Source organism: Rhinolophus sinicus, linkage group LG14 (genome assembly GCF_036562045.2).
Source record: "Rhinolophus sinicus isolate RSC01 linkage group LG14, ASM3656204v1, whole genome shotgun sequence".
Taxonomy (NCBI): domain Eukaryota; kingdom Metazoa; phylum Chordata; class Mammalia; order Chiroptera; family Rhinolophidae; genus Rhinolophus; species Rhinolophus sinicus.
In genome coordinates, this window is record NC_133763.1 from 8946045 (window position 1) to 8959044 (window position 13000).

The 13000-nt window shown below is 40.9% G+C and overlaps 1 protein-coding gene across 4 annotated transcripts in view; it reads right to left on the minus strand.

Annotated features, from left to right (window-relative positions):
• TERF1 (telomeric repeat binding factor 1) overlaps positions 1-11994 on the minus strand; it is a 31306-nt gene extending 19312 nt beyond the window's left edge. For all 4 annotated transcript variants that reach the window (XR_012491918.1, XM_074319299.1, XM_019725959.2 and 1 more), the window contains exons 1-4: positions 11668-11994; positions 7859-7954; positions 2736-2857; positions 462-548 (exon numbers count right to left, since the gene is read on the minus strand). Coding sequence is in view for 3 of the 4 variants with exons in the window: in XM_074319299.1 (XP_074175400.1) it covers positions 462-548; positions 2736-2857; positions 7859-7954; positions 11668-11971 (609 nt within the window). In the remaining variant the exon portion in view is untranslated. The remainder of the gene's footprint in view (positions 1-461; positions 549-2735; positions 2858-7858; positions 7955-11667) is intronic.
• Between the last annotated feature and the right edge of the window lie 1006 nt (positions 11995-13000).

The window sequence follows — 13000 nt, forward strand, 5'->3', positions numbered from 1 at the left end:
CATAAGAAACCTCTAGAAAAAAATAAGCAAGTTATAATGCCTCCTTCCATACCCGCATTGCCCAGTACAGTAACCACTAGCCACACGTGGCTACTGAGCCCTTAAAATGTGTGAGTCCTGGATTTAGACAAAAGTGTAAAACGCACGTTTCAAAGACAGTACAAAAAAAAGAAGTGCAAAATATCTCATCAACACTGGTTTATACGGGTTAAACATTAAAAATAATGTTTTTTTATATATTGGGTTAAGTAAAGTGTTATTAAAATTAGTTCACTTGTTTCTTTTCACTTATTTCATGTGGTTACTAGAAAATTTAAAATCACATATGTGACTTATATTTCTATCGGACAGGAGTGTTCTATACTGTTTAAAAAAGAAACCATTCCTTTCCTCTTCCAATATACTTTCAATTTTCCTCATTCCATATAAACAGTTCTAAAATTCTGATTCTACACAATTACCGTGTCAGCGTCTGAATCATCAAATACTCTTCCAAAGACTTCTTCTGCTTCCTTAAAACCGCCATTTTCCATACAAACAGCTACAGCCTAAAAGATAGGATGACAAATACATACCTTATATTGCTTTTTGAAATATCTAACTGTTGTTTAAAATCGAAATAACTCAGGTAAGTCTAAACTACTTCATTTAAAATATTTTATGTTGCTATGGAAGGCAGTGTGGAGGCTCCTCAAAAAATTATGAATAGAATTAATTACCATATGACCCAGCAATCCCTATCCTGGGTATCTATCCAAAAAATCTGAAAACATTTAGCCATAATGACAACTGTGTTCCAATGTTCATTGCAGCTTTATTTACAGTGGCCAAGACATGGAAACAACCTAAATGTCCTTCAACAGATGATTGGAAAAAGAAGATGTGGTATATATATACACAATGGAACAATATTTGGCGGTAAGAAAAGATGAAATTGGACCATTTGTGACAGCATGGATGGATCTTGAGATTATAATGTTAAGCGAAATAAGTCAGACAGAAAAAGCAGAGAACCGTATGATTTCACTGATATGTGGTATATAAACCAAAAACAACAAAAGAACAAGACAAACAAATGAGAAACAAAAACTCATAGACACAGACAATAGTTTAGTGGTTATTAGAGAGTAAGGGGGAGGGGGCAGTAGATGAGGGTAAAGGGGATCAAATATATGGTGATGGAAGGAGAGCTGACTCTGGGTGGTGAACACACAATGTAATATATAGATGATGTATCACAGAACTGTACACCTGAAATCTATGTAACTTTACTAACAATTGTCACCCCAATAAACTCCAATTAAAAAAAATAAGTTAAAATAAAATTCATTAAAGTGTTTTACTTAAAAAATATTTTATGTAATAATTTTGATTTGATAAATCATATAAAATATTTCACAGACAAAATAACAGTGGTTTGAAAAGATGAAAAATTTGCATTGGCCCATTGCATATTTACTCATAAACACCCAGCATTCTGTCTCTTTCTAATTTAGGCCAAATGGAAGGCAGGTATTAATAAATAAATTAGGAGCTACATTATATATGTTTAGGACCCACCTAAATATTTTGAGTAAAAAGAAAATGAGAGAGGAGGTAAATGGCATTTGTGATGATTAGGAGACATAAAATTTGCGAGTAGGATCCCTGGATAATCTCTAATAGAAACCTAGGAAGCCAGATGCTTTTGAATAATCATTTTATAAATTGCCCTTTTTGATACCATATGTGGTAAATATGGAACCACCATTACCATCTAAGTAACTTTGTAAATTTGGGCGAATTCTTTAACCTTTTGGTGCCTCAGTTACCTTATATGTAAAAGGATAGAAATAAAAGTACCTGTTTCATAGGGTTGTAGTGAGGATTAGTTACATATGAAAGTGCTTAGAATAGTACATACTTGGCAAATAGTAAGCAATATATTACATGTTTGCTATGCATTTTATGGTAACCCACACTTTATACTGTAATAGTATATCATCAAAGGCCTGCTTCCTCTAGAAGCTCCCCTCCCCCAGATGGGGGTAACATAACTCTCTTTGCTGTAGGCTGAAATTCTTAAAAGCAGCAGTCATTTTTCTGCCCATTCTCTTCAGGTCTTAATTCTACTGGACAGTCACTATGCTACCAATAATTCTTGGGCAGGTAGGATGCCACCTGGATGTTCCCTCCTACCCAACTGTAAAAAAAATTTTTTTTAAGTAAGGAAAAGTGTATTTATCTAACAAAATCCCTAGTATGTGCTTTGCCTGTTAGCAAGATATATTTTCCCTGCTATTATACCTTTGAATGCTTTTTTTGGCTTCTCGCTCTTTAATAGGCTACTCCTAAAATTCTCTCTACATACTTAAAACTTTACATTTTCTTAATCACAAATATCCATTTATTTGGTATCAAATATTCAAATATGTTTATATTTATAATCTTTAAATAAACATTGGGAGAGCACAAACCACGAGTCTTTGAAAGTTGCTTGGTGATCTTTAAATTGATGAGGCATATTTTCTGAAGTGGGGACAATAACACTTTGGTAGCAAACATTAAGTCCCAACTCTCAGTGCTCATGTCAAGACTATACACCAAAGGTCCAATTTCTAAAGAGAATGATTATATTAAACTGTACTCTTGGGTTTAGTGCCCAACTTTCATTAAGTGGCTCTTAATTTCTTTAGATGCTATATTTTTATTTTCTAGCAAAATAGGTAATTATAAACACAAAGTAACACTCATACCTGAATTTTAATTAAATTCTGTATTTCTTCATGAAGTTTGTCATGTTCCTTTTCAAGTGAAGCCCAAATTATCAGGGCTGATTCCAAGGGTGTAATTCGGTCATCAGTTTCAAACTGAAAATCTTTTAAAACCAGAACAAAAATAAATTAGAAAGCTAAGTTGAACATCACTTTGTCAATTTTTAAAAATTCATTTCTTTGAATATTTACTGAGTGTGTACTACCTGTCAAGCACTGCTCCTGTATATACCAGGTCAGGGAAGTGATTTGATCTTTCAAGTTAATTGCCTTATTAAAATCAACTTTAACAATGGAAAAGCTAGGTAAGTTATAAAACTTACTTTTCTTTACTAAAATATTACTTTTAAGAGCTAAAATAAACTATATTTTACATAAGGTGTCACGGTAACAGAATTCTTAAATGGCTCATAAGTCTAACTGCATTATAAAAAAACCTCTGGAACATAAAATCAGTTTACTTTGAATTTGATTTCACCATATGCTACTTGAAATCCCTGTTATATATTTTGTGGATATCTGACACAGGATCTTTCAAGAAGTTGTTTTTCTACCAACGTTCTTCCAATCACCCAGGCTTAAAACCCGAGGACTCATTGTTTCACTACTTCCCCTTTCTCATCACCGTATCCGAGTTGTTGCAAAACACCGTACAGTGGTTTAAAAAACTTGATTTTGGAGTTTCTCCTGGACTCCATCATGTATTACCTGTGTGGTGTTGAAAAAGTTACTTCATTTTTCTTTTCCTCACCTACAAAATGGTGAAAATAAATTCTATCTCATAGGATTTGTGTGACTATTTAATTAGATAGTATTTTTACTGCTTTTAAACTTTCCTAAAATAGAATTTTTACCAGGTTATCCTGATCAAAGACTCACAGTGGCTGGTAGCTACATAACAAATTAAATACAAACATCTCAATCTGAAATTCAGAACCTTCACCATGTATGTCTTACATCTATAATCTATTAATTCATCCATTCAATATATATTGAGCACTCACTATGTGTAGGCACTCGCCTAAAAACTGAGAATATCTCAGTGAATAAGACAAACTCCATTCTTAGGATGCTCACATGCTAATGACAGAGACAGGTAATAAACAAATTACACATAATTTAACTTCAGAGTAATAAGGGTACTACAGGAGGAATCAAACTGATGGGGGAATTAGGAAAGGCCTCTCTGAGGAAGTGACAGTGGGCCCGGATCAGCATAATGTGAGGCAGAAGTGGCAGTCACTTCAAGATCTACAGAGAAAACATTCCAGAGGGAATGAACAGCAAGCACCAAGGTCCTGAGTAGGAGTTTGGTGTTCAGAAAGACAGAAAGGAGGTCAGGCGGCTAAAGCAGTGGGCAAGTGGGACGCCTGCCATCAGAGATGACGGAGGAGGGAGGAAATGCCTGTTTGGGAACTCTGACTGGACAAGGAACAGGGCTTGCTGGGGGCCTGGATGTGGAATGTGAGGAAAAAGAAAGGACTCCCAGGCTTTACTAACTGCATAAATAGTGCTGCCGCCATGGACAGGAGAAGCCTGGGAGAGGAGCAAGTTTTGGGAGTCAAGCATGGAAATCACGAGTTCTACTATCCAGGTAAACTATTGTGGCCAAATAACTCGGATGTTTCGTCTTGTCTAGACTACCATTTCCACATTCTGAGGGAACCCATCAAGCCTAAGAGGTTTAGAGCAAACTCTGCCTCCGTCTTGAATTCCTTCCTTACTCTAAGTGAGCAGGAAATTTCTTTTCCTTAAATCTCTTGTATCACTATTCCTATCTTCGCTGTGCCTCGCAGCATCTTCTGCGTATACTTACCTCAACAATCCCTTAGCTTTCCAGTGTCTTGAAGGCAGAAACTCTCTTACTCTACTACGCATAATGATATTTCAATTTCTGAGGCAGGAGTTATTTAGTGTATTCCTCCCAATCCCTACAGTTCCCGGTACACTAGCAGTTCCATAGCAACTATGTAACAAACATACTTAAGAGAATGTCCTTTTTTTTCCCTTTTAAAAACTAGAGGGAGCTTGCAATTTAATATTAGCTGTTTCAACGATTTCTACTTTATTTCTTGTTGATTTCTCCAAAGTGTTTCTCCAACATTTTAGATATAAAAATATATTCAGTCATAGACCAAGTCTCTATAGTCTAGGCTCTGTGTCAGGCTTAGGACACAAACACGAAGAAGAAAAAGTTTCTGCACTTCCATGTGGAACTTCCATGTGAGCTACGAAGGAAGTCAAGTAGACAAACCAACGTGACTGGTCCTTTACCAGAATTACGTTCTATGCCAATGGTTCTCAACCCTAGCTTTATGTCAGAATCATCTGAGGAGCTTTTGCAAAATACACATGCCTAGGCGTACCCCCCAGAGATCAATTTAATTAGTACAGAGCAGAGGCCATGCACCTTTGTTTTCTGGGAACTCTCTAGAAAGACCAGTGTACCTGAGGAACAGAGGATTAGCTCTCAGAAGGGATACCAGAAAAGAATCCTCTGTGAAGGAGAAGTCCTCCGGATGGGACATTACGAGTAAACAGAAGATAAGCAAGTGAAGGGGATGAGGATGGCAAGAACACTTCAGGAAGATGGAGAAGATAAGGCAGAGGCCTACGAAAGACATTCACACTCATAGTTAACACTCACTGAGGCCCTACTAAGTGTCAGGCATTGTGCTAACTGCTTCACATGCAGGAGGCCTTTAGCCACACAATTTCTTTAAAAAAGTACACAGTATCATCGATCTTGTTTGATAAAGGAGGATCTGTGATCTAGAAAGGTGGCAGCTCGCAAGTGGCAGAAACGGACACCAGAACCCTTAAGCACTACTTGCTTGTCTCCAAAGGCACATTTCCGGAGTGACAGGATGGCTGGTGGCTAGGGCGCCTGCTGTGAGGCCGTGAAATGAAAATGCCAAGGCAGATGGCCTCGTCCTTCTTCACTTCACATCTGCTTTCCTTCTTTTCAACCTGCATTTCAGTACTCCTCTTTCCTAACAAGTCTTGACTGACATTATCGAACCCTTCTCTCTAATCTGCCTTCCTTATAACTGAGATGCAGAAAAAAATGTGTGTACATGTTAGATCTTAACTTCAAAAACTTTACTGTGTAGACCTTCCCTTTCAGGGAGGAGGCAGGATACTGCAGTGGGCCAGCACTCCTACGACCACCGGGAAAAAACTGGACAAATTATAAAACCACGTTGCTATAGACATAGGGTAGCTGTGCGAGCACCAAGACGAGACGAAGTACAATTCGAGTCCTGAGGTGAGCTGATGATGTTGTCTTCCCTGAGTTCGTTTACACTGAGGGGCCAGTACACTCCAGGCAGGGAGATTTCGCTGGGGTAAGAGAAACGAGAAAAGCTTCTGGTGGGTTCCTTGGGGCTGCTGGGTGGACTGGAAACTAGAGGAACTGAAAACACAGGTTTTCCCCACAGGACGTTTGCTGAGTTCTGGGGCAGTGCAGGAAACTGTGGTGGAAAGGCAGGGAAATCGCCCTGAGTTGTACAGATCTTAATGGATAAAAATCCCATGAAAGAAGGAGCCTGCCATAAACAAACATTTCTCCTTCAAGGCATTTACCATATTTAAAGCTATGTGGGGCAGGAGACTAGGGCGCATATGGTAGCCCCTAGCCATACGTAATTTTTGAGCAGTTAAAATACGGCTAGTCCAAACTGAGATGTGTTTTAAGTATAAAGTACACACCAGATTTCAAAGACTTACTGCAAAAAAAAAGAAAAGGTAAAATATTAACATATTTTATACTGATATGTTGGTGCATGTTTTAGAAATACTGGCTTAAATAAGATAGTGCTAAAATTGATTCCACCTATTTCTTTCTACTTAATGTAACTATTACAATTCTCCATTACATATGAGGCTCACATTATATTTCTATCAGGCAGTGCTGCTGCAGAGCAACCACAAAAAAAATGCGAAAGGGTACATACACTGAAAATCCAATATATAAATTAAAATGAAATTCTAAATGCTTTCTCGCTTGAGTCCATTATGGTGAAATATATTGATTCTTGGTAACTGACCTTGGCCTATTACATCCAAGATACACCCAAAACAGGATCCTGGTGAATTTCAAGATTCAGGATGCAGGATACTAACACAGGCCAGCACCTTCCCTCCAAAAAAAGATGTTCCCACCCCTTTATTGGCGGAACGAAGATACACTGAACAACTGCTGTATGTGAAGCATTAGAATATGCTGTCACGTTGAACTATAAAGCCACTCTGTTCATAACCCTGTTACCTCACGGTCTGTGTGGTCAGGGATACTCCCGTTGGGTCCACATCAGCCCCTTTTCCTCAGCCCAGACCTGCCTATAATTCTGTCCCCCACATCTACTCTGCTCTAGTCCTAGCCACCTATGGTCCTGGTACCAACTCGAGACCCAGCCTCACCCCCGGCACAAAGCATGCTACCTGAGCCAGAGCTAGACTGCTGAGGGCCAAGGTAATCATTCGCATCAAAAGGTCCTTCAAGTGACCATGTGGTAATACCAGCCATTATTGACCAACTGAATCAGGCTTGCCCATTACAATCTAAAATGAACTACGTGGAGAAGGGAGATAATACAGCAATAAATCATACTCCCTTATACAAGTACTGAAATCAAGTTCAACTAAGAGGTTTCAACTACCATAGCTGCCAGTGAAAAAAGGAGTGACCGCAAAGTTACCATACCAACTTAAAGTACAATCTGCAAGGTAAAGCCCACGAAGTGGGGCACCCCAAAAACGGCATCAGAACCACCTGGGAACTTATCAGAAACGTAACTCCTGGGCCCTCGCCCATCCTATTACATCAGAAACTCGTGGAGGGGAAGGGGACTCAGCATTCTGTTTTTTAAAAACAAATTCTCCAGTAACTCTGAAGCAGGTTAAAGTTTGAGAACCACTGCTCTAAGACTGGGACTACATTTCTTTTACTTCCTTTAGATGCGCTTGTGTGTAGATACATATAACAAATACATGTGGGCAAACTCTCAAAAACAAATGACAGCTCCCATCTGTTTTCTTCTCACTGTCTTACCTTTAGACATAGACTGAAATATTTCCAATATAAGATAAAAACTCATATTTACCAAGGGTTTTTCCTGCTGCAATTCTTGTCAAAAACTGACATATTTGTACAGTTTGCAATTGATAAGCTGTTAGACTGGATAATCCATGAATAATAGCTGAAAAAGAAAAAAAGTGAATTTTATTTAAACATAGGAAAAAACCTTGACCCCACAGTGCCAGTGTGGTTTTTTTGAGAAAATAGGTTATAAACATCACACAAAAATTATCATAAGTTTAGAGCCGTATATTTTTATTTCTAGACAATTTTTTTAAAAATCTGAAAAATAGCAATGAACTCTTGCAAAATAAAACCAATGTTTCACATGTAGAATAAATATTTAAAACTACTTTCACAGGTAGCACTCTAATGAAAAGAGAGACAGCCAACCTGTAAAGTGAGTCAAATCATTATCTGGAAGCTTATTTTATACCTTAAAACTAATATTATAGGAAATACTTCACATTATTTTTGTCACGGTTTCATTTAACTGAGAGTCTGTTTAGTTTACAAAGATTTATTATAAAACATATTAATATTAATCTCACAAATATTTGAATGCCCACCCAGATGTTACGCCAGGCAGTGACTGTATACAATGGTGAGTAAACCATGGTCCTGGACCTCAGAGAGTTTCTTACCATGTAGCCATGAAAGAAAAATGACTGAACAACTAAAGTAAAAAGGGAGAGAAAACCTAAGAAGACAAGTATAGAATGCTACGGAAACATAACAAACAATGTTACCGAGTGTTTCAGTAGCTAGTTGGAGGGAGGACATACCAGGGAAGGCCTCTCTGAAGAAACGTTTCAAGACCAGAAGGTACCACTAGCCTTATATATCACACTCCGCCCAGGGCTGGCTTGGTGTAAATAAAGAGGTTAAATTAACTAGCAAACCAAAACACAGTCCTGCAGCCACTAAGCAGGTAAGACAAATAAACACATTTATTTGTACTTATTTCCTTAATTCTCAAATGCCATCGTCTTATACTATACTAGCAATTACCTGGGCTAATTATAGCCATCATATAATTAATAGGATTCAAGAACAGCATGAAATGTAAACACAATTCATTCAGTATTTACTGAACATCTACTGCTAGCCAATATTAGGGATTGATAACTGAATGATGGGCTAGCCAGTCCCTGCCCTTGCCAATAGTTTTAGTCTAAGAAGGCACAAAATGAAGAAAGTTATGCAAGTGACTCATTAAAATTTTAGTCAGTGCCACAATGGGTAAGTATAGCATAGGCGCGCAAAGTAAAAGAAAGACCTAATCTATTCTAGGGAAGAAAGGCAGACCCTTCTGTATTCACTTCCCTCCTTATTCCATCTAGTCAACAATGCAGTAACTACAGATATCCTATGCACCACTGCCCTTCTGTTCTTTCTACCTGCGAGGCAAAGAAACAAAACAAAACAAGGAAAACCTACTCAGGCTGCACCTGGCTATCTGCTCTTTCCATCTCTGTAACCAAACACTGCCGACAGCGACAGCAAAGCACTAGGCAGGATCTAATGACCAGGAACAATAGCCAACTGCATTTAAGCACTTATATATATATATATATGTACATAATATCAGAAAGCATTCTTTATACCATTGGTTTTTACTAGTGGTTTTCAACAGGGGGTGATTTCGTCTCTTAGGGGACACTGAGCGATATCTGGAGACATTTTTGATTGTCAAGGGGGGAAGAGGATGCTACTGGCACCTAGTGGCTGAGGTCAGGGACGCTGCCGAACATCCTACAACGCCCAGGAGAACCCGCATCCCCACTCTCCTCCACCCTCAGGCATACACAGAACAAAGAATTACGAGGTGCAAAAGTCAGCAGTGCTGAGGTCGAGAAACTTTGCTTTACACACCTCAGTTCATTTGCTTCTCAACAGCCCTGCGAGGTAAATATTGTTATCACCATTTTACTGGTGAGGAAACTGCGGTACCAAGAGGGTGAGCAACTTGCTTCAGGTCCTACAGCTGTACAGCAGCAGGGCCAGGAATCAAATCCAGATCATTCACTCTGGAGTCTGTGCTCCTAATACCCCGCACTGCTTCCCATGGTAGGAGACAGGTTAGGAATAACAGTCTGGAAAAGGAATTATCTAAGATAAGGAACACCAGTCTGGGAAAGGCATTATCTATGGGAGGTGTGACAACAATTCTGAGTTGGAATGAAAGAGCTAAGAATTTTCTAGAAGGCATCAAGAGTCATATATTTTTACAATATTGAAAAGCGTAGTGAATAAAATTCTATAAAAGGTAAAAGGGAGTCCTTTCCGTCAAGATGGGAACACAGAGACAAAAGATAAAACTATGTTCGCGGTTTGCATGTCTCCCATGGATTAGCAGTGCAACGTGAAACACAGTTGACCCTCTCTGGGTTTCTGTACCCGACCTGCAAATAATGGAGGTGGCCTAGATTATTTCTCAGGTCTTGAGCTAGAACCTTGAAAAGGGTTTTTACTTTTTTCATAAACAGGATTTTTTAGAAGTTTTTAAATTTACAGAATTATTATGAAGATGGTTTGCCTATTAACATCTTACATTACTATGGTATATGTTAAATTAATGAACCGATATTGATACATTAACTGAAATCCACGCTTTAGTCAGAATTCCTTTGTTAGTACCACGTCCTTTTTCTGCTGCAGGATCCCATCCATCCAGAGGACCACATGACAATTAGTCATCCGATTTTCCCTTTGGATGACCTTGACAGTTTGGAGGTGTTTTGTAAAATGCACCTCTACTGGGACGTGTCTGGTGTTTCTTTCTCATCATTAGACTAGAGTCATGGGATCTGGGGAGGAAGACCATAAAGGTCCATTTTCACCGTAGGTATCAAGTGGACACACTACCACCTGTCACGGTTGAGGCTGACAGTGATTACCTAGGTGAGGCAGAGTCTGTCAGTTTCCCTCCTGTAAAGTTACCCTTTGCCCCCTTTCCGTACTGGACTCTTCAGAAAACAGTCACTCGTGCACAGCCCACACTTAGGAATGGCGGGTCCTGCTTCACCTCCTTGAGGACAGAGCAGATGCACAGATTACTTGAAATTCTGCACGGCAGCTTTGGCTCTTCTCTCAGTTATTTAATTATTCTACCGTTTACCTTTCTAATCAATGCTAATTAACCCGGGCTCTAGTGTTATCTGTGATACAGTTAGAGGAAAGGTTCCTGAATTGGAAGGTAAGCATGGGTCTGGGACACCCCCTTAAAAGGGGTTCAAAGCTATCACTACTTTAGGATGTTTAACCAGTTCACTGCTCTATAAACTAAGATGATTTGCCTAACTCGTGGGGTTTGCTGTGAAGATGAAATGTGTCAATATGGCTTTCTTAAGGGTTTAACCCTCTATTAAATACTACCTTGGGGGTGCATCCAGCTGCCATAAGGTGCGTGCGGATTCTGAAATAAACACCAGAGCATCTTTCTCTTGTGCACAAAGCCAGGCTACTGTTCTCTACAGATCTCTGTCTTTCTCCGTCACTTACAGGCTGTCTCCTCGGACAGTCACTTTTATTCCGAAGCCGACAGTACCGAGCAAGTAGGGCAGACGAGGTTTCAATGGCTCCCAAGTTAAGAGAGAACACCGACGCCTACGTCACTCGGAGACCATCGAGACTGCGGACTAAATGCCATCACACGAAGACCTGAGTCGAAAGAAACAACAACTACAGGCGCCAAAGGAGACGAACGGAATCGGACACTGGGTCGAGCCAACGCTCCACCTGAGCCGCCTTCCCTGCGCAGCCGCTCCCCTCCCCCGACCCACCTGGGGGCCGGCGCTTCAGGCCGCCCGCCCCGGCGCGCCCAGCACTTACCCTCCGCGCTGTCGCGGGTCCGGCGGAAGTCCTCCGAGCGGCCGTCGCGGAAGGCCCGGCACAGAGAGAGGCAGAGGAAATCGAGCATCCAGCCGGCAGCGACCTCCTCGGCCTCCGCCACCAGGCCCCGGTCCTCCTCGTCCTCGGGGGCCCCCAGCTCAACCTGGCACTCCAGCAGCTCCTGGCACTCGAACTGCTCCTGATTAGCCCTCGCCGTCTCTGACAGCCCTTTCTCGGAGGGGCCAGCATCCTCCCCGTCAGCCTGCCCCCGCGGGCTCGGCGCCTCCGCGGAGTCCTCCGCCATGTTCAACCACCCGCGCTGGTTTTGCCACTTGGAGCACCGAGCGCCGATTGGCTCGGGCCGGAGGGTGGGGGCGGTGCTTCGACGGGGCTCTTCCGCCGGGAAACCACCAATCACACTGCCAGGATGGGCGAGCGGCTCGAGCCCGGCTTCTGATTGGTCGAGACTTGCTCACTCCTCGGAATGTTGAATTTCCCTCCACTCTAGGGCGGGACTTTGTTGGTAAACTAGTAACTCCAGCCTGCGCGGGGAGACAGGGCGGAGAGGGGACCGCTTTATCCTAGTGCGAAACTGCAACAATGACTAGAACAACAACACGGTTAGTTAAAATGAAAAGCATTTACCCGCAGTGTACTTCGAAAAGAGATAGGTGATTAGAACTTGTCACCATTAGTCCAGCTTAACGCTTTAGGCCCTAAGAGTCACCTAACACAGTTACTGTGCAATCACTAACCAAAACTTAACAACGGACTTAAATCCATGCGTCTCCAACCTTAACGTGCATCCGAATCAGTCCCGGCGCTTGTTAAAACACAAGTTGCCGGGCCCCTCCCGAGCTTCAGTTCCGTGGGTCTGCATTGGGGTTCTTGAATTTGCAAGTCTGATCAGTTCCCAGGTGATGCTGGAGCTGCTCCTTTGGAGACCGCATTTTGGGAATCACTGTTCTCGAAAGAGCATATTACTATGGAAATGAATTTCAATCAGATTCTGAAACAGACTACAGAATGCATTTCAGTAAAATCTGGATGCAATTAGTAAACATTCTGTGATGGGGAAATTTTTTTTTGCGCCTGAGATCCACAATTGCTACAGTTATCTTTAGTTACAGGGCTGTTAAGAGGGGAGAGATTTGATTTTTAAAAAAATTTTCTTTCTTTCCTTTTTTTGGGGTGGGGTGGGTGGTGGTGGTGGTGGTGGTGATCCTAAGAGCACATTGTGAAAGCAAAGACTGAAGTTTTGGAAATGCAAATGTAACTTCCTATCACATGTACTTTCTAACCATCAGAACTTTCCCACAATGAAGTATTGACA